Source organism: Arachis ipaensis, chromosome B7 (assembly GCF_059453495.1).
Source record: "Arachis ipaensis isolate K30076 ecotype BB chromosome B7, ASM5945349v1, whole genome shotgun sequence".
Taxonomy (NCBI): domain Eukaryota; kingdom Viridiplantae; phylum Streptophyta; class Magnoliopsida; order Fabales; family Fabaceae; genus Arachis; species Arachis ipaensis.
Genome location: NC_142442.1, coordinates 131,094,043 through 131,114,382, shown reverse-complemented (window position 1 = coordinate 131,114,382; position 20,340 = coordinate 131,094,043). Strand labels below are relative to the sequence as shown.

At 37.5% G+C, this 20,340-nt stretch overlaps 1 protein-coding gene across 1 annotated transcript; it reads left to right on the top strand.

The window, feature by feature from the left end:
* The first annotated feature begins 17,007 nt into the window (after positions 1–17,007).
* Positions 17,008–20,257, top strand: LOC148554148 (uncharacterized). Its single transcript, XM_088495011.1, has 5 exons — positions 17,008–17,107; positions 17,381–17,477; positions 17,566–17,687; positions 20,037–20,121; positions 20,233–20,257. Exons 1-5 carry the CDS (start codon positions 17,008–17,010, stop codon positions 20,255–20,257), a joined length of 429 nt encoding a protein of 142 aa, XP_088351137.1.
* Positions 20,258–20,340: the final 83 nt, after the last annotated feature.

Sequence of the window (20,340 nt, the reverse complement as noted above, 5' to 3'; positions counted from 1 at the left end):
ACGCGTGCGCGTGGAGTGCGCGTACGCGTGGCCCTGTTTTCATGCCAAAGTTGATTTTTGAGTTTTTAAAGCCAAACCTCATACTTTTAAGCCTCCGATCTCACCCCTTATGTATCAAATCATTATGGTATGCCTAGCAATGAGGATGGAGCTAGGGGATGTGGTAACTTGCGAGTGAAGCAAGGGAAAAGGTTATGATCAATGATGATCAGATATGATTATATGAGATATGGAGGATGGCGGTGGAAGTACCGTGTATGCCATGAGCCGAAGGGCTATATTTATTGATAAATGGTTGGTTCTTGATTGGACCATGAGCCGGATGGCTGAGTTCTTGCCGGATACGGCGGAGCCATATTGATAAATTGGCTAGTTCTGGATTGAACTGTGAGCCGGGTGGCTGAGTTATTGCCGAGTTACGGCAAAGCCATTATGGATTATGGCTGAGTATAAAAGCATATATGATAAATTAACGAATATGATAAATGAATAATGATGAAAAATGTTGAATGTAAGCATGCTTGTGTTTTCTCTCTGGTTGTAAGGGTGACAGGGCACCGATACCCTCTAATGGCGACAGGGCGCAGATACCCTCTAATGGCGACAGGGCGCAGATACCCTCTAATGGTGACAGGGCACATATTCCCTCTAATGATATTAATACGCAACAGAGAGACTGTGCCCGGGTTAGCTACCGGACATGTCGGGTTGGCTTGATAACCGACAGATGATATCATCAGCCATAGGGCAGGCATTCATCATTTGCATATGTTTGAATTGTTTGGGTTTGCCTATTTGTTTTGGATTTCTACATTATATATGCTAAGTTACCTGATTATGTGCTACTTGTTCTACTTGTACCCTAATTATGTATTACTTGCCTGTATTGCTTGTGTTTGTACAACTGAGAGGCCCCTCATGTTGGTGTCGGTGGAGGTTGAGGGCTATTCTTGATGAGATGAATTGATGATGCGATTGCATGATGATGGTGATCATTAGTTGAGATGATTTGAGCTCCCTGGGTAGACGCAGTGATGTGGTTTCACTAGTTCCAGGGAGGGCATGATATATTGATATAGAATTGCTGAGACAGCACGACTGATGATGGCTTTGTTTATGATTCTGAAATCTGATTCGTGGGAGAGTCAGCGAGTTGGGAGTCATATGAGATGTGATCTAGATTTAGCATTCCCTTACGACAGATGCCTATTTATAGATTAGTGAGAATCTAGGCTGGATACTTGGTGAAAAGGAGTTTAGGATGCTTGGTGAGTTTTTATTGCAGTGCATTGTATTTATTTGGCACTTTTACCGTACTGGGAACCCATGGGCCCGGGGTTCTCATTCCGTATATATCTCTTGTTTTTCATATACAGGTCCAGGTGCTCAGAAGTGAGTTGTGGGTCGTCTGAGAGACGGCGAAGATCTTTATTTCCTCTACTTTGTGTTTGATTAGAATCTCTCCACCCATGTTTTGAAAAGATTATATTATGTATTGAACTCTTTTAGAACTTGCCTATAGAGGCTCTTATGTTTCCTTTGGGAGAGATTAGGATATACTATTGTCATCTACTTTCATACTGTACCCTAGCCGGCCTAAACTTCGCGGGTCGCGACTAGTGGCTATTTACTTATGTTATATATATCTATCTGTTATCTATCTCTTAATCTCCTCTACGCCTTGTCCGTATATCGTTTTCGGCTTCACGATTTATCTTTTGTTGTCGAAACGTGAGTGATACATCTTCGCGATTTTATTTCTACTCTTTTCAGGCTTCTCGATTAATACTCTTTTCGAAATTACCTATATTTATATATTAAAAATCCACCTGAGAGTCGTACCACCGTAATATCATTGACTTATGACTCGAGCATAAGGATTTGAATATTGGGGTGTTACACGTATGATCTATTCTATTATATAAAAATCGAATTTCTGCTTTTAATGATGGAGCTGATGTGGCATGCTCCGAAGATTGTTTCCCGATTTAATTATTTTAACTCATTTAATACAATTTATTGCACTGACTTAATTATATCAACTAATTAATTTAATTAGATATTTAAATATTAATATAATTTATTATACTTGATATTACTTAATTAATTATACTACATTATTTTTAATTCGTTATATTAGTAAATAGGTTTTTTTATTTATGAAGTCTAAAATAAAATAAATAATTTATTGTTTATTCTAATTAACTTCATTAAATTTATTTATATATTATATATGAATTAATGTTAATTTATAAAACATAGAACTTGTGGAGAACAGCATCAAAAGTCCTCTTTTAGTCTTTTTGGTTCTTCTTTCTCCACGCAAGCAAGCATATACGCCAACAATGGAGAATGGTGGCTTGGCACTGGCAACTTCAGAAGGGCAAAGACGAGACGACTGGTATCTCCTGATTATGCAACGAAAAATTATCACGTGGCATCTCCTGATTTCTCTTAAATTATAAATGTTTTCGGTATTTTTTTCCAATTGCAAATTCATTTGCTTAACAACATTCTTCATCTAATTTTAACCGGTCTTCTCCCTGCGTCCATGGTCGAAGGTAAAGCAATCTAACCCATCCTTGCATGTACTATTTACGGTGTTCCTTGCTCTGTAATTCTGCTTGAAGCTTTGCTTCCAAGAAAAAACGCAGTCTCCAGGTCATTTCATGCATTTCCTTTTTCTATTTCCATCGAAGCCATACCCTCTACCATTAATGGAGTCGCTTAACTCTTTGCACTCTGCCACTATTGATGCTTCACTGGCTTAACATTGCATCAGCTCTTTCAAATTCCTGTAAGCAACTACGTACTCTTTTTTTTTTACCTTGCTCTTATGATTAGAGAGTGGATTTGTTTATAATGTTGTGCTAATATTCAAGCAAGAAATTGATGAATTGCTATATTTTTTTTACCTGCATATTACATGTTTCATGAATTTCTGATAGAGGAAGTATAGGGAGCCAATATATGTGTCGTACAATGCATACAATGGGTTAATTTTAAATTAGAATTAAAGTATCGGATGTTTATTTAAAGCTATTCACATATACTTATTTTAGAATAATAAAGGTGTATTTGTATGATCAGTTTCAGTATTTTAAATTGGATGTTCGATTCAGTAGGATATTAGATGTTTATTATCCTTGATACTCGGATGGTTATTCTGCATAGTATGAATGTATTATGTTTGATAAATTATTAGTAGTATTTTATCATGGATGTTCATTTTTAACTTATATTGGACCAAATAAACAGTTCATTGTATATATTGTATAAATACTCCATTGACTTTCTAACGAAATTCTTTCTGATATTATAAATTCATTATATTTTTCTTTGGTATTATTTTCTTGCACATTACATGTTTGATGAATTGTTTTGTATTATGAAAATTTGGTAGTGGAACTTATTGGTTCAACATACTACAATAATTGTTGAATTACTTTACTTTCTTTTTCTTGCACATTACATGTTTAATAAAATGCATAGTTGAATATAATAATATCTTCCTTGAATGTAATAATCGTAATTTATAAATTTAATAATTTCACACATTACACTTATCAAATTATAGAAAGAAGAAGTTTGTGATTTTGCGTAATAGAAAGTGTTTATCCATAATAGGTGACTATCCATATTTACTTTGTATTATGAGTGATTAATTTTGTTTATTTTATTACTTTCTTTTAAGTGTTTATCTTATTCACTTTAGAAAGTGATGACCATCCATAAAATGATTTTATTTGCTTTTCAATGGCAATAGCTTCTTCATTTACTCCAAAAAATGAAGATTGTTTATAACAAAAAATAATCATTCTATTTATTAGAGGCACATCAATCATAACTGCGATGAGTGATTTTTTATAGGCATATGTGCAATTAGTCACTTACTATCCACTAATGAAAATGGTTCTTATTTCATTTTATTACTTTATTCCATTTCAATTTTCAAGTAGTCAAATACCATTTACTTCAAATTAAAGGAGTGTTATTGAATTAAGATAAACTATAGAAAATAAATTTAGTTAAAATAATTGAAGTAAATAAATAAGAATGCATACAGAAGTAACCAAAACGTCAAAGAAAAAAGAGCATTAGAAGGAGAGAAAATGTATTATTTATAAAAAAGTTATTATTATATTTCTATGCTTGAAACCTGTATCTACCAGACTACCAACTTACCTGGATTTTAAAAAATATTTATGGTAATAGATTTTGTAATTGCAGGAAGGTATGGATTCAGATCTTATTTTTATACCTTTTTTTATTCAATATATTTTAAATTATCCGTATTTATGATGTAGAATAAGTGTTTTATTTTTAAATCAAATCTTTTTTCATTTTTTAAATTATCAACACAGATTTTTTCTTCTTTTGAATTATGGAGAATATGTGATTTTGGATGCACTCCAATTTTAAAATGATTTACCCAAAAATATACCTCTTCTTAGTTGCTATAAAAGCCTAAGAGGCGTGGTCCTATAATCTTACCATACGTACTTGCTAGAATTTAGGTTTGCTCTTATTTTTTTCACTAGAGAAAAGATGAATAGGCGATATGATTTGTTGGAGATAATTGCACCACCAAAAGAATGCTGGAAGATTCATGTCAGAGTAATCAGACTTTGGTCTTTACCAAGATTCAAAGACGTCACATCCATTAGCTCCATTGAAATGGTGTTGATGGATGAGCAGGTACTTCTAATTTTATTCATACACACAATTGTTTCTCTGTTTTCATACATTTAGTCCCACATTTGTATGATCCTCACCCTCAGCTGTTTCTGCTTTTCTTGGGACTATTCATTTAAAAACTAAACAGGAACAAAATCTAATTCTGTGTTTCCCTGCAAGAAAACGTAAACTTTTCATCATAAAAAAAAGTTTTGCAGTCAAAAACAGATTTAATATATAGCTCATGTTGTATTCGGCCAATAAAGAGAGGGGTTGGGGGACTTTTAGCAAGATTTTCATAGACAGTTATATAAAATTATAAATTTTAGCTTGCAAAGACATGCACAAATGCTAATATATATAATCACTAAATAATGCAAATTAGATACAAGAGTTTATGCCGATAAAAAATAACAAAATTTGAGTCACTCTTGCTTTCACATTCTACAAAAAGCATAATGTATATCTTTGATAAGAAATAATAAGCATATCACAACAAAATTGAGAATCGGATTATTCTTTACTTATTTTTTTATCATTCTCATCTTGAATACTTAAATTTTCTCCTCCCGTATGGGTGACAACTAAAAAGAGAAGTTTGTATTAGAAAAGTTTGTGCCAAGCATCCCAGGTAGTGTTGATTGTTGGGAACTGTTCATACCCTGGGTCGAGCTGTCCGACCCAGGATGTTTAGCGACAAGGCGACCGACCTCTTCATGTCCGACTATCCGACCTCTTCTCAAAGAGATCGGCCAAATTGCCAGGAAAGCCCAGTAAAGGGCCCAAATAGAGGAACACGACCCATATCCAAAGGCAGTCCAAGCCTATAGAGATAAAGGCGGTTCCCTTAAAGATAAGCTGACCTCACCCAAAGATAAGATAAGATAAGATAAGATAAGATAAGATAACTAACTTATCTTACCTAAGAAGGTCAGCCCACGACCATTATAAATACACTGGAGCACCCAGGTATAACTCATACTCTGATTCTACTAAAAACCTGCTTAATACCCTTGCTAACTTAAGCATCGGAGTCTTGCAGGTACCCCCTACCCTCCGGTGGCGAAGGATCAGCAGTGCAGCCAAGCTCAACAAGTCGGATACGATAGCTCCGGCCTCCACTCACAGCCGGACCCATCATCTCTGATCAGCACAGAAGATCTCGACCGAGATCGACCTACAGTTTCAGGTAACCCTCGAAACATTGGCGCCGTTTCTGGGGAACCTGAAAGTCATCCCATCACCATGGCGGACGACCATGACAACGACCACGATTCGGATCTGGAAGATAGAACGCCGCACAAGAATGCGGACACTACACCAAACGATACTCCTCAACCTAATAAAAACAACGATTCATCGACTGTGGGAGCCATGGAGGCACTTCAAGATCACTTAAAACAACTTGAAAAAGAAGCCCAACATCAGCGAGAAGCTGGGAAGGATCTACAAAGGGAGATAAGGTGGCGTCGGGAATTAGAAGATAAACTTCTAAAACTCGAAGCCGATCTCAAAACCAAAGCTACTCGATCCATCCAGGAGGACAGCTCTCGCAAGGATCAAGATCCATTCACTAGGGAGATCATGAAGACCAAAATTCCTAAAGACTTTAAACTCCCTGATATGCCTTTATATGACGGCACAACAGATCCCGGTCATCATCTCAGCAATTTCAGAAGTAGAATGTACCTCACCGACGCCTCAGATGCAGTTTGCTGCAAAGCCTTTCTGACTACCTTAACAAAGACAGCGATCAGATGGTTCGACAATCTACCTCCTAGGTCCATCTCAAGCTTCGACGACTTAGCTAAGAAATTTCTGGCCAGATTCTCCATCCAAAAAGATAAGGCTAAGCACGCCCCAAGTCTATTAGGAATCAAGCAAGGAGATCAGGAAAGTCTTCACAACTACATGGAAAGATTCAACAAAACGTACCTGGACATACAAAGCCTACCAACAGAGGCCGCCATTATGGGCCTCATCAATGGCTTACGAGAGGGACCTTTTAGCCAATCTATATCGAAAAACACCCCGAATCTCTGAACGAAGTACAAGAACGAGCAGAGAAGCACATCAACATGGAGAAAAACTCCCTACTAGGAGAGACCTCAAAATTCGGGTTCACCTACCCCTCCCGGGATAAGGAATCCAAAAGGATGGAAGATCGACATGGGGAGAAAATAAAAAAATATCACAATTACACCCCTCTTCGGGTGTCCCTTGTGGATGTCTACAGAGAAGTCTGCCACACTGAAAAAATACCCCAGCTCGACCATTCAAAGGCAAAAAAGGAGGAGAAAATCGAACTGAATATTGTGAATACCATCGAATCCGTGGGCATTCTACCAACGAATGTTTTGACTTAAAGAACGTCATAGAAAAACTAGTAAGAGAAGGAAAATTAGATCGGTACCTGGCCACCCGAGACGATGAACAAAGAAAAAGAAGAAGGGACGAAGATATCGGACGAACCGAGCGATCACCTCGTACACCAGAAAGACATGTCCACATGATACACGACGGATTTTGCGGGAGGAGGAATCTCCAAATCATCTCGCAAAAGATATCTTAAAGAAGTATATCATGTCGAGGGGAAGGAGGAAGTACCCGACATCCCCGCAATTACTTTCACCAAAGAGGATACAGCCGGTATCATCTCAGGACATGACGATCCCATGGTCATCACTATTATATTGGAAAACGCAATTATCCACCGCACATTAATAGACCAAGGGAGCTCCGCCGACATCTTGTTCAAAACTTCCTTCGACAAACTCGGCCTGGAAGAAAAAGAACTTAGAGCATACCCAAACAACCTGTTCGGACTAGGAGACACCCCAGTTCAACCACTTGGATACATCTCACTACACACAACCTTCGGAAAAGGAAACCAGTCAAGAACACTCAAGATAGACTACATCGTGGTCGACGTGAGTTCAGCCTACAACGCCTTAATAGGCCGGACAACATTGAATCAGCTCGGCGCAATAGTCTCGACTCCACATCTGTGCATGAAATTCCCAACTACAGAAGGGATAGCTACAATAAAAGCAGACCAAAAGATGGCGCGCCGCTGTTACAACGAAAGTCTAAACCTCAGAGGTAGAGGAGAAGAATTCTACACAATCGAACTCGGTGGAGTTCAGAGGCGGGAAGAACTCCACCCACAACCTGAAGGTGAAGTAGAGAAAGTCCAAATCAGAGACATCCCGGACAAAATAACCAATATTAGTACGAGCCTAAAAGGAGACATAAAAGAATCACTCGTACAGTTCTTACGAGATAACGTCGACCTCTTTGCATGGAAGGCTGCAGACATGTCAGGCATAGACCCCAAATTAATGTGCCACAAGTTGGCGGTCTACTCAGGATCTCGGCCGGTACAACAGAGACAAAGAAAGCTCGGACCAGAACGATCCCAAGCTGTGGAAGAGCAAGTACAAGATTTACTGGAGGCAGGATTCATAAGAGAAGTCAAGTACCCGCTATGGCTAGCTAACGTCGTCTTGGTTAAAAAATCAAATGGGAAGTGGCAAATGTGCACCGACTACACTAATCTCAACAAAGCCTGCCCAAAAGATCCTTATCCACTCCCAAGTATCGACGCTCTGGTAGATGCTTCCTCCGGATATAAATACCTCTCGTTTATGGACGCATATTTGGGATACAATCAAATCCCGATGTATCCACCCGACCAAAAAAAACTTCATTCTTAACCCCAAAAGCAAACTATTGCTACATCGTCATACCTTTTGGTCTTAAAAATGCGGGAGCTACTTACCAAAGATTAATGAATAAAGTCTTCATGGATCACATCGGAAAAATCATGGAAGTCTACGTGGACGACATGCTAATAAAGACACAAAGTGAAGAGACGTTGTTGTCCGACCTCGCCCAAGTATTCGACACCATAAGAAGGCATGGCATGCGACTTAATCCTGCAAAGTGCACCTTCGCAGTAGAAGCTGGCAAATTTCTGGGTTTCATGCTCACACAAAGAGGAATTGAGACAAATTCGGATAAATGCCGGGCCATACTCGACATGAAGAGTCTGACTTGTGTCAAAGAAGTACAACAACTCAACGGAAGGTTAGCAGCCTTGTCCAGATTTCTAGCCGGGTCGGCAATAAGATCTCTCCCCTTCTACGCCATCCTAAGGAAAGGGAAGAAGTTTGAATGGACCACCGAGTACGAGCAAGCCTTCCAAGATTTCAAAAGATTCTTGGGACAACCACCTATCCTATCTCGACCACGAGAAGGAGAACCACTCATATTATACCTCGCGGTAGGAAGTCGGGCAGTAGTCTCAGCATTAGTTCGAGAAGACGACAGTGGGCAACAACCCATATACTTCATTAGTAAAGCATTACAAGGATCCGAGTTGAACTACCAAAAAATAGAAAAATTTGCCTACGCACTCATACTGACATCTCGACGACTTTGTCCATACTTTCAGGCTCACACCATTAAGGTTCGGACCAACCAGCCTATAAAAGGGATTTTACAGAAAACAGACCTAGCAGGCAGAATCTTGCAATGGACAATTGAGTTATCCTAATTTGATCTTCAATATGAAGCTCAGACAGCCATCAAATCACAATACCTGGCCGACTTCATTGCAGAATTTACAGACACCCCGGGACCCCCCACAAAATGGAATCTCTACGTGGACGGTTCCTCAAATAAAACTGGAAGCGGCGCGGGTGTGATAATTCAAAGCGACCAAGGGACCCAAATTGAACTCTCCCTCAAATTCGGGTTCCCCGCCTCAAACAACCAAGCGGAATATGAGGCACTACTAGCTGGTTTGAAGCTGGCTAGGGAGGTTGGAGCTCAAAAGCTTATCATCTTCAGCGACTCACAAGTAGTCACTTCACAAATAATAGGGAGCTACCAAGCCAAGGATCCCACCATGAAAAAGTACTTGGATAAAACCAGGAAACAGCTCGGACAACTCGGGGAATATGAGATCCGCCACATACCCCGCAAACAAAATGCTCGAGCCGATGCACTCTCAAAGCTAGCTAGCACCAAACCAGGGGGTAACAATAGAAGCCTCATCCAGGAAATGCTGCAGAACCCATCAATCTCGGAAGAGGAAAAAGTACTAGCCATAACAGGCTTGGATCAAGGATGGATGACTCCCATAATCAACTACCTCAAAACAGAAACGCTTCCTACAGATGAAAAGGAGGCAAAAAGGTAAAAACGGGAGGCACAATACTACACTATCATAAATAATACCCTATACAAAAGAGGGATCTCAATACCATTGTTAAAATGTGTACCAACTTCCAACACAAAAGAAGTCCTAGAAGAGATACACAGTGGCACCTGTGGCAATCACCTCGGAGCACAAGCACTTACCAAAAAAGTACTCCGGGCAGGGTTTTATTGGCCAACTCTACAAAAAGAAGCCACAGAGTTCATAAAGACATGTACACCATGTCAGAAACATGCCAACTTTCACATCGCCCCGCCAGAAGAACTCATCAGCGTGACCTCACCTTGGCCATTCGCAAAATGGGGACTCGACCTTCTTGGACCCTTCCCTCAGGGATCGGGACAAGTTAAATTCCTCATAGTAGGGGTAGACTATTTCACGAAGTGGATCGAGGCAGAACCCCTAGCTAATGTCACTGCTCAAAGAAGTCGAAAATTCCTATATAGGAACATTGTCACAATGTTCGGTATTCCATACTCCATCACCACAGACAATAGCACTCAATTTACAGATGCAGGCTTCAGAAAGCTAATGGTCGACTTGAACATAAAACACCAGTTCACTTCCACAGAACATCCCCAAGCCAATGGACAAGCCGAAGCTGCCAACAAAATCATATTGGCGGGGCTCAAGCGAAGATTACAGGATACAAAGGGAGTCTGGGCTGAAGAACTCCCACAAGTCCTGTGGGCGTATCGAACAACGCCGCATTCCACCACAAAGGAATCGCCCTTCCGATTAGCGTACGGAATAGAGGCAATGATCCCAGTGGAGATTGAAGAAGGGTCGCCTAGAGTGATCTACTATAACGAAGAAGCCAACTCCCAACTTCAAAGGGAAGAACTCGACCTACTCCCAAAAGTCCAAGAAAGAGCTCGGATCAGGGAAGAGGAATTAAAACGACGAATGGCTTCAAGATACAATCAAAGGGTGGTGCCGCGAGGATTTGCTGAGAACGACCTCGTCCTAATCCGAAATGATATCGGAAGAACTCGACCTAGAGAAGGAAAGCTGGCAGCAAACTAGAAGGGACCCTACCGAGTCATAGAAGTACTTGGAAAGGGCTACTACAGACTGTTCGAACTCGATGGGCGAGAGCTTCCTAGGTCATGGCACGCCTGCAACCTTAGAAGGTACTATAGTTAGGGACGATAAAAGGATCTTAGGATAAGGCGCACTTTTTTTCCTGAAAAGGTTTTTTAATGAGGCGCCAAACCAAGACCTATAAATTGCCCGACATAGAGGGATAAAGCTCCCACATATATATATATTTGCATTTTCTTTTGAATAAAATCTGTTCAGATCTTCTACAAATGATCAAGATGCATTAATCTGAAACATTCATCGTCCGATTACAAAGCTACAGATCGGCAGAAAGTGAAAATCAAATTCACTCCACGATCACGATAAAGACCAACAGATATGAAAACCAAAATTCATTAAAAGGTCGACCAAACGAGTATTAAACCCAATTTCTACAAAATCGGCAAAGATGAAAACAGAATAATGCAAAAAGTTATCGAAAGTAATCCATAGAAAGGACCTGACGAGGTCTTAATAAAATGGATTGCTAAAAAATAACTTAAAGACTGACAGATGTAAAGAAGTCGGACCAGTCACAATAACCAAAGTTATAAGTAAATCCCTGGAAAGAGGTCTGGCCAACCCTATAAAAGAGGATTGTTATAACTTAGAAGAGATCGACATGACGAAGTCGGTCTCCTACAAACAAGTTATAAAAGTAATCCCTGAAAGAGACCTGAACAAGGTCCAAGAAAGAGGATTACAAAAATAACTTAGAAGAGATCGACATGACGAAGTCGGTCTCCTACGAACAAGTTATAAAAGTAATCCCTGAAAGAGACCTGAACAAAGTCGAAGAAAGAGGATTACAAACATAACTTAGAAGGGCCCGACATGAAGAAGTCAGCCCAAAACATAAAGTTATAAAAGTAATCCCTGAAAGAGACCTGAACAAGGTCCAAGAAAGAGGATTACAAACATAACTTAGAAGGGCCCGACATGAAGAAGTCGGCCCAAAACATAAGGTTATAAAAGTAATCCCTGAAAGAGACCTAAACAAGGTCCAAGAAAGAGGATTACAAAAATAACTTAGAAAGAACCAACACAAGAAAATCGGTTCCAAAATTAACAAGTTATAAAAAGTAACACCTGAAAGAGACTCCACGAGGGTCCAAGAAAGAGGGTTACAAGAAATGACTTAGGCAAGACTGACATAAAGAAGTCGGCCTCCCCCAAACAAGTTGCAAGAGTAATTCCTAAAATAAGACCCAACAAGGTCCAAAAGAAAGGATTGCTAGAAGTAACTGAAATAACGAAGTCGGCTTCCCAAAAACCTTAACGTTATAAAGGTAAACAATAACAAAGGTCCCAACAAATAAGGTTATTAGAAATAACATCAAGCCTACATAAGGAAGCCGACATACAAGTTGGATCCAAGCAACTACAACCTCAGAGGAATCAAGCCACAAGTATGAAGGCAATCTAAAGAGGTCAACAAAGCTCCAACACTCCGAAAAGCCTAAAAAGATACCAAGGCAGATGCAAACAGACATGATATGAAAAATATAAAGTTATAATAATAACAAGCTCAAGAGGCTGCCAAAATAAGCCCCAAGAACTTGGAAACTATTTTGTTTTTCAAAATAAAGTTGCTAAACAAGCAACCAAAAGAGTGTAAACAGTCAGCAAACATCATAAAAGAGTTTAAAAGCCCACAAGCCGGGCTATCTACACAAACATCTAGAAAACTATTTGTCCGAAGGCTTCTTGGCAACATCAACATGGGGTGAAGGAGGGCGAGTCCGAAGAGGCACTGCATCCACTGTTCCGTCATCCCTATTCAAGATTTGGCAATCAGGATCTGATTCAGGATGAACGACCTCAGAGAAAGGAGCTGAAGAAGTCGGCATAACAGAAGCTTTGGCCACAGGCACAGAGGGAGGCTCAACATCGTCATCATCAGGGTCGTCAGGGACAATTTGGCCATCCTTTACAATATTATCCAGACTGAATAGAGTGAGGTCAACCTCAGGAGCAAGAACCCAAACCTGCTCCTTCAGGTTCTCATAAGCAGCATTTACGCTGCCCACAAGGTGGCCCTGGAGCTCGGCATAATCAACCCGGGCAGACTCCAACTCCTCCCTAAGACACATCACTTCCCTGTAGGTCGTGACAGCTGTCCTTGTGCCTCAATACCGTATCTTCAGCAAACCTCACAGAAGCCACTAAGGCAACAGAACTAGCCTTTTCGACCTCCAATTTCTTCTCTAATTTGGTCACCTTCGCTTGGAGCTCCTCCTTCAAACCCTTCATCCGGTCGAACTCCTATTTAGCCTCCTCCATGAAGGCTTTGGTGGCATGAAGAGGAAGATCTTGGGTAGTTCGGTACAGGGCAGCCCCCATATGCGCCATCTTAATACTACTCCGAGTTATAAAATCTAAATGACGAAGGAGAGATACATCATCCATAGGGAGGGCACCATAAGGACCGATCTGCTGGTCAACAAAGCCAACAGCGTCGAAATCAGGCGCATCCAGATTGAAGGGCTCGACAGTTCGGGGTCTTTTGGAAGGAGGAACGACAGGAGGGTAAGAAACGGCGGACTGCAGAGGATCAAGTGCACCGACTCGAGGAGTAGGGATCATTCTTCTCGGTCCAGGCGAACTCGGTACAGATGGCTTCGGCGAAACCTGAGAGGACCCTTCCCCATCCGTCCTGATCGAGATGTTTTGGGCCGCAATAGCCTTTCTTGCTTTCTTGAAAGCCTTCATCGATTCATTATTCTTAGCCATTTCTAAAAAATGAAGAACAAACAGCTTTACAAACCAGAAAAAGAAGAAGGCAGCAAAGAAAAAACAAGAAACAAAATATATCAAGCAAATACTCAATGCAGTTCGGACAAGGGAGGGGTCCCCCAAAGATTTTTTAGTGTCCAAATGAGGAGGTTCCCCCCAAATGTCCTCCAAAACAGTTATAAAGGCATGCTCGACTTCGTCCAACATCTCCCAGGTGTATCGGGATACCACTACATTTTTCTGCCATTCTAAAGGAAAGCAGGGTTCGTCATTCTCATCCAGAAAGAAAGGCCGAGCTCCTTCAACAGCCCGGACCTTAAAGAAGTAATTCTTAAAATCCCGAAAGGACTCATCATACATAGAAAAAACCTTGTGCCCCTGGGCAGACCTAAAAGAAATCCAAGAAGCCTTCTTCTTGGTAGTCCCAGGCTTGGTCAACACAAAAAGATACAAAAAGAGAGTTTGAGAAGGAGTAACAGCAAATTCTCGACAAACCAACTGAAAAATCTTGATAAAACCCCAAGAGTTTGGGTGAAGTTAAGAAGGGGCAACATTACAGGACCATAACAGGTCAGTTTCGAAAGAAGTAAAGGGAAGAGTGATGTTCATTTGACTAAAAAAGAAATCATATGCATAGAAAAAGGGACGCTCCCCCTGAGTCAGAACAGGGAAGCAAACCATATCGTCAGAATCAGGTGCTACCAACTCGTAACAGTTCTCCTGATCTCCACTGCTACAAATTCAGTGATGTTTTCTAAGCTCTACGCAAAATTCAGAATTGGCTAAAGAAACACACAGTAACACAAGGGAGTCCAACCAATCAGACATCCCCTCAGGAACCTTAGAAGACGCCTCGACAATATTTTTGCGAGAAGACATGGCCAACTAGTCCTACAAACAAGAAAAGAAGATTGGATTACTAAAAAATATCTCGGACGAAACCAAAACAACTCGGCTAACGTAACCCAGCGCAATACAAGCAACAAAAGGAAACCCCAGGATCCACATCAAAAAAAGATCCAAGGGCATCCTTTGGAGGCAGTTAATAGGACAAGGATTCAGGAAAACCTACAAGCTCACATACATCCTAACAGAAAAATAATAAACCCCCCTTTTTGATATGCAACTAAAGCGACACTCCGAAAAGAAAGCTGCGAGCCATAAATCGAGCAAAGTCATCAAAATAAACTACCTTTCAGACTCACCATCCCAGTTTCAATCAACAAACGAAGCTACTAAGCAACAAAATATCATCAAAGACACAACCTTGTCCTCAGAGAAATAAAATCCCCCCGAACAAATGAAGTAAAGTAAAAACAAGCACCGATCTTCTTTTACAAAAGTTCAGCAGCAAGAAAAAGCTACCAATAGGGCAAAAATCAAGGGGCAATCTTTGCAGAAGTAAATAAATGCAGTTTTTGAGTACAAAAAAAAAACAACCAGAAGCAAGCAGCGAAACATGCAAAGCCCTAAAAAGCCTCCACAGAAGTACTAGGAGTACGCATAAAGACAAAAAGGAGGCCAAAAAATACATCACAGTGACGAACAAACACAAAGACCACAAAAAGGTTCAAGCTTTCCAACACACATTCAGAATCAAAGTTTTACCAGAAAAATGATGAGAACAAGAAAGTAAGAAAAAACCAACCTGGAAAAAGTAGAAAGCCTCGAGAGAAAGTTGAAGGGAGGAGCAGAATCTGGAATCGCCCTTCCACAGCCAGAAGGAAACAATAACCAAGCAATGTCGCAAGGAAAGAGGCGAAAGCTAGAAACTCCAGGCGAAAATAGAAAGAGAGAAAGAACAGGGAGGTTATGGAGAAGAGAAACCGTTTTTCTGAAATGTGAAATTTAAAATAAAGAGGCTAAGAGAAACGGGGCAATTAAAACCAATTAATGAGGGTATTAAACCCTCACATGTTCCCAAGAACAGAGCGCTAATACAAAAGCGCACGCTTTCAGAAGAAAACGTTCCACATTCAAAAAGGAAGATTCTACAAAGAAAGAAGTCGACAAATGCTCGAGTTCGGCTTCACCCGAGAAGGATCGAAGTCCTAAGACTAAGACTCGATCTCAAAAAGAAAGACTAAGCTCGAGCAGGGGCACTGTTCATACCCTGGGTCGAGCTGTCCGACCCGGGAGGCGACCGACCTCTTCATGTCCGACTATCCGACCTCTTCTCAAAGAGATCGGCCAAATTGCCAGGAAAGCCCAGTAAAGGGCCCAAATAGAGGAACACGACCCATATCCAAAGGCAGTCCAAGCCTATAGAGATAAAGGCGGTTCCCTTAAAGATAAGCTGACCTCACCCAAAGATAAGATAAGATAAGATAAGATAACTAACTTATCTTACCTAAGAAGGTCAGCCCACGACCATTATAAATACACTGGAGCACCCAGGTATAACTCATACTCTGATTCTACTAAAACCTGCTTAATACCCTTGCTAACTTAAGCATCGGAGTCCCTTGCAGGTACCCCCCACCCTCCGGTGGCGAAGGATCAGCAGTGCAGCCAAGCTCAACAAGTCGGATAAGATAGCTCCGGCCTCCACTCACAGCCGGACCCATCATCTCTGATCAGTATAGAAGATCTCGACCGAGATCGACCTACAGTTTCAGGTAACCCTCGGAACAGAAACCAAAGCAGTATAGCCTCCACTATTTTAACATTTAAAATTCTATACCAAATCAATCACATTAAACAAAAATGCATATGGAAGAGGGGCGGAGAAAAATAATAAAGGCATGACTAACACATATGCATGATTGTCATTAATATTAACCCTCTTCTACATAACACTTAATGTTCATGCATGATTGTCATCACATATTTTTGCTTTCTAACATCTATGGTTAAAAAAAATAAATCAAAAGTTTTCTCAACCTGTTTTTCATGAGTTATGTGAAAAAAAAGTATAGTACAAAAATTTTATACTCAAATAAAATTCACCAAACAATAAAATTAGTCATTTTAAATTAAATATTTTAATTATTGTCTTAATATATAATTAAATGTATGTTTAAAATATAATGATAGCATATATTAAAGTATTAAATATTTGAATCCATTGTATATATATTCTTTCTTTTGGGTGAAGATAAATCCATTATTAATGCCTAATACTTAATATTTTGGAATTAATTCATATTTTTAATTTATTTGGTTATAAATATTGAAAGAAATATTTTATATAAATTTTGTTTGTTTACTTAGTTGGACTTTATTGGTACTGTGTGTAGAAAGTGAATAATAAAATAATTTGTTTTGTGAAAAAATAGAGAACAACTATGCATGCTTCTGTAGGTAAGGATCTGATATCTGTGTTCGAATCATTGATATCGGAGGGAGTTGTGTATGTTTTTACATACTTTGGAGTTAGCAACAACTGTGGGTTGTATCGCACAACATCACATCAATTTCGATTGTTTTTTCAAGCAAGAACTACTGTCTTACCCTCTTTCTGTGATGCAATACCGTTATATGGTATTAAGTTGGTCTATTTTAGGAAAATTATAGAATACTCTCCTCAACATCCTTTTTTGGTTGGTAAGTGTATGATTTATGGCAAGTACATAAGTTGATTTTTCTTTTATTTTTATGACAAAATATCACTAAGACGGGTGATTTATGCACAATCTTCTGTTTGATATTTATTATTAGACGTTGCTGGAGTTATGACCGGTGTAGAGGGTGAGAGAAAATATGTGAAAGATGGCAAAATTATTGATATGTTGGTCATTCATATTGAGAATGACGGGTGGATTTTTTCGATGCCCTTACTCAGCATTTAATATGTTTATATAAGTAATTTTTTATTTTCTGAATAATTTGTATTTTCTCTACAGTTTAAAGCTTAATGTTACTGTTCTTGGAGAGATGCTGGACCAGATCAAGGATTTTGTGGCATCGGATGAGCAACAACTGCCGGAAGTCATTTTTCAATTTGCAAGAGTAAAGAATATTAGAGGTATGTAAGAATTTGATTTCTATCAAATGATTATATCTTATTGTAGCTATTTCTATTATTTATTGAGATGCGAAAGGAGTTAACACTCCCTTTCAGTGATAAGAGATTAATAGTTTGTGTGTGAATTTTTATAATAAAATAATAGACTAATAATAATAAGAGTCTTATATATAACGTATAAGTAGGTCAATTATTATAAAATTTAAATATTTATAACTTTAAATTTATTATGATTATTTATATTTAATTAGTTATTTATGTTTTCACTCAATAATCATATGTAATAAACTAATTAGTTACCGGCGTTATAATTTAATTGTGTCATTTTATTGTCATATTTTTATTAGTATTAATTTATTTTCTAACGGCAAAATGAATATTGGGATTCCAGTCTTTGTATGTTACAGAGGAGAGATGCATTTTTCTTTTATCCTTTGTTGATTTTTATATTCAATGCGGTGGATTATTTTTTTTTTTTAAATATGAATTATTTGCTTAGACACTATTAAGTTATTATTATTTTAATTGGTAGTTTTTTATTGTACGTTGTATATATTCTGATTACTTATATATATTTTGTCAACAATTTTAATTTATGTATAAATTTATCTATGTAATAGAATTATTTTTTATTTTGGTAAGCTATAATTGAATAGTTGTTACTTATAGTGGAATGTTTGAAATGTTATTGGAATCATGTTATATAGTTTCGGTGCGAATTAAATTGCATGAAAATGTTTAATGTTAAATAAATATTTATTTAATTATTATCAATATTAATCTATTAAGAGACATTAATGTAATTATTAATTCACTTTTTTATAGCATGCCTTTTATGAATTATATATAATAGGGATTATTTTTTTATGAGTTTAATATAAAATTATTATTTTAAAATTAATGTGTTTTTCTTAAAATAATTTTTAAATTACTTTGTATTTCATTTATGTTTGAGAATTTGTTATCAAAATAGAAATGCAATACAAAAATTTTTAATCTATTAACAAATATTAAAGTTGAGTAGAAAAATTTTTTATGATTGAGTGTATTGATTCTTAGAATGGTAGTGACTCATGAATTCTTCGGCTGAGAGACTGGGTGGCTCAAGGAAAGTTATCAATTGAAGGAAGATTATGTCATCAATGTTTTTATATAGTAGGAACAGTTGAGATAACCAAAGAGTTTTTTTAATTTCATTGGAAATAATCTTTTTTATTTTTATTTTCTCAAATTTAATTGGTTGATTTTTAAACTTTGGCAAATGTGTTGATATGGTATTATTAGGCGAACAAACATGACTTAAATCTAATGTACAAAGGCTTTAGCAAAAATATATTTTCAAGCTATATTTTTGTTATTATATAATACTTTTTATTATTTTATATTTGCAATAAGTATTTTTTTTATAGCTCATTGCTAAAATAAAATTTTTTTACTAATTAATTAAGTTCATAGTAGATTATAGTTGTTTTTTTAAATCTAAAGACACTTTTGGTTACTTTCCATTCGATAATTTTTTTATTATGTATAATTATACAACTCATTTAAGCAATGATTGTTGTCTATAGGCAATGGCGGAGCTTAGTTCAGACAAGGGGGGCCATGGCCCCCCCCCCCCAAACTTTTTATAAAATATTTAGTAGTACTTTTTTAAAAGATAAAAAATAGTTCAATTAACTTAAATACTTTACTATGACTTAAAGTATCTAATAAGTTTAATAAACAACACTCTCTCTATCTTTAAGTTCAAATATAAAAAATTAGATATTTTTTATTTATTTAATTTAATATTATTTTATATTTTATTATTTATTTAATTTAATTTTTTATATGATAAAAAAAATAATAGAATATTCAATAAGTATTAATATTATTGTATTTGTATAAATTGATAAAAAAAATTCAATAAATATTATAAATGTTAATATTTGTCCTTCTAACTTCTTCTTTACATATTTTACAGGATATATATTCAAATTTTTATATAAAATAATAATGAAAAATCAAAGAATTGATACATTTTTAAGAGGAAAAAGGCTAATATTTAAGAAGGAGAACATATAACTTTTACAATATCAATACCTGTAGATAGTTCTTCTACTTTAATGAATTACGAAGAAAGTGAGATATAACCTTCAAAAGTTCAAAAAGTTACATCTGATGACTTTAACCTTAACTTTTTGGAACGAGATCTTGAAAAACGGCTTTAAACTTGACAATATCACCCAAACCAGAGAGATGAAATTAGACGAACTTATCTTAAATGGGGTCCATATCAAAAATATTTTGACAATTATTTTCTATCTGGCCCCCCCAAAATTTTATTTCAAGTTCTGCCATTGTCTATAGGTACCAATATTGTACAGAACATTATGTATGGTATCAGGCTCTTGATAAATCCAAATGTTCCTGAGCCTGTGATGTTTCGAAAAAGGTATTGTACCAATATTGTGAATTATTTATGGTTATGCATATTGACTGTATTTTTATGGCGTTGTGATTGATGCATATTGACTGTATTTTTTGTTCAATTCGATTTATATAGAAATGCAAAACCGACTTTGACGTAGCCTTTTATAATTTGGGAGGATCTACGTAATTTTGGCAAGCAACTAGTTTATTAAGTTGTTTTGCTCTAATTTTATTATATTAA

Bases quoted from the DNA above. Each gene is read 5' to 3' on its own strand.
- LOC148554148 (XM_088495011.1), top strand. From the start codon at position 17,008: ATGCATGCTTCTGTAGGTAAGGATCTGATATCTGTGTTCGAATCATTG. The intron at 17,478-17,565 runs GTGGATTTTTTC...TTTTCTCTACAG, and splicing joins ATTCATATTGAGAATGACGG to TTTAAAGCTTAATGTTACTG. The intron at 17,688-20,036 runs GTATGTAAGAAT...CATTGTCTATAG, and splicing joins AAGAGTAAAGAATATTAGAG to GTACCAATATTGTACAGAAC.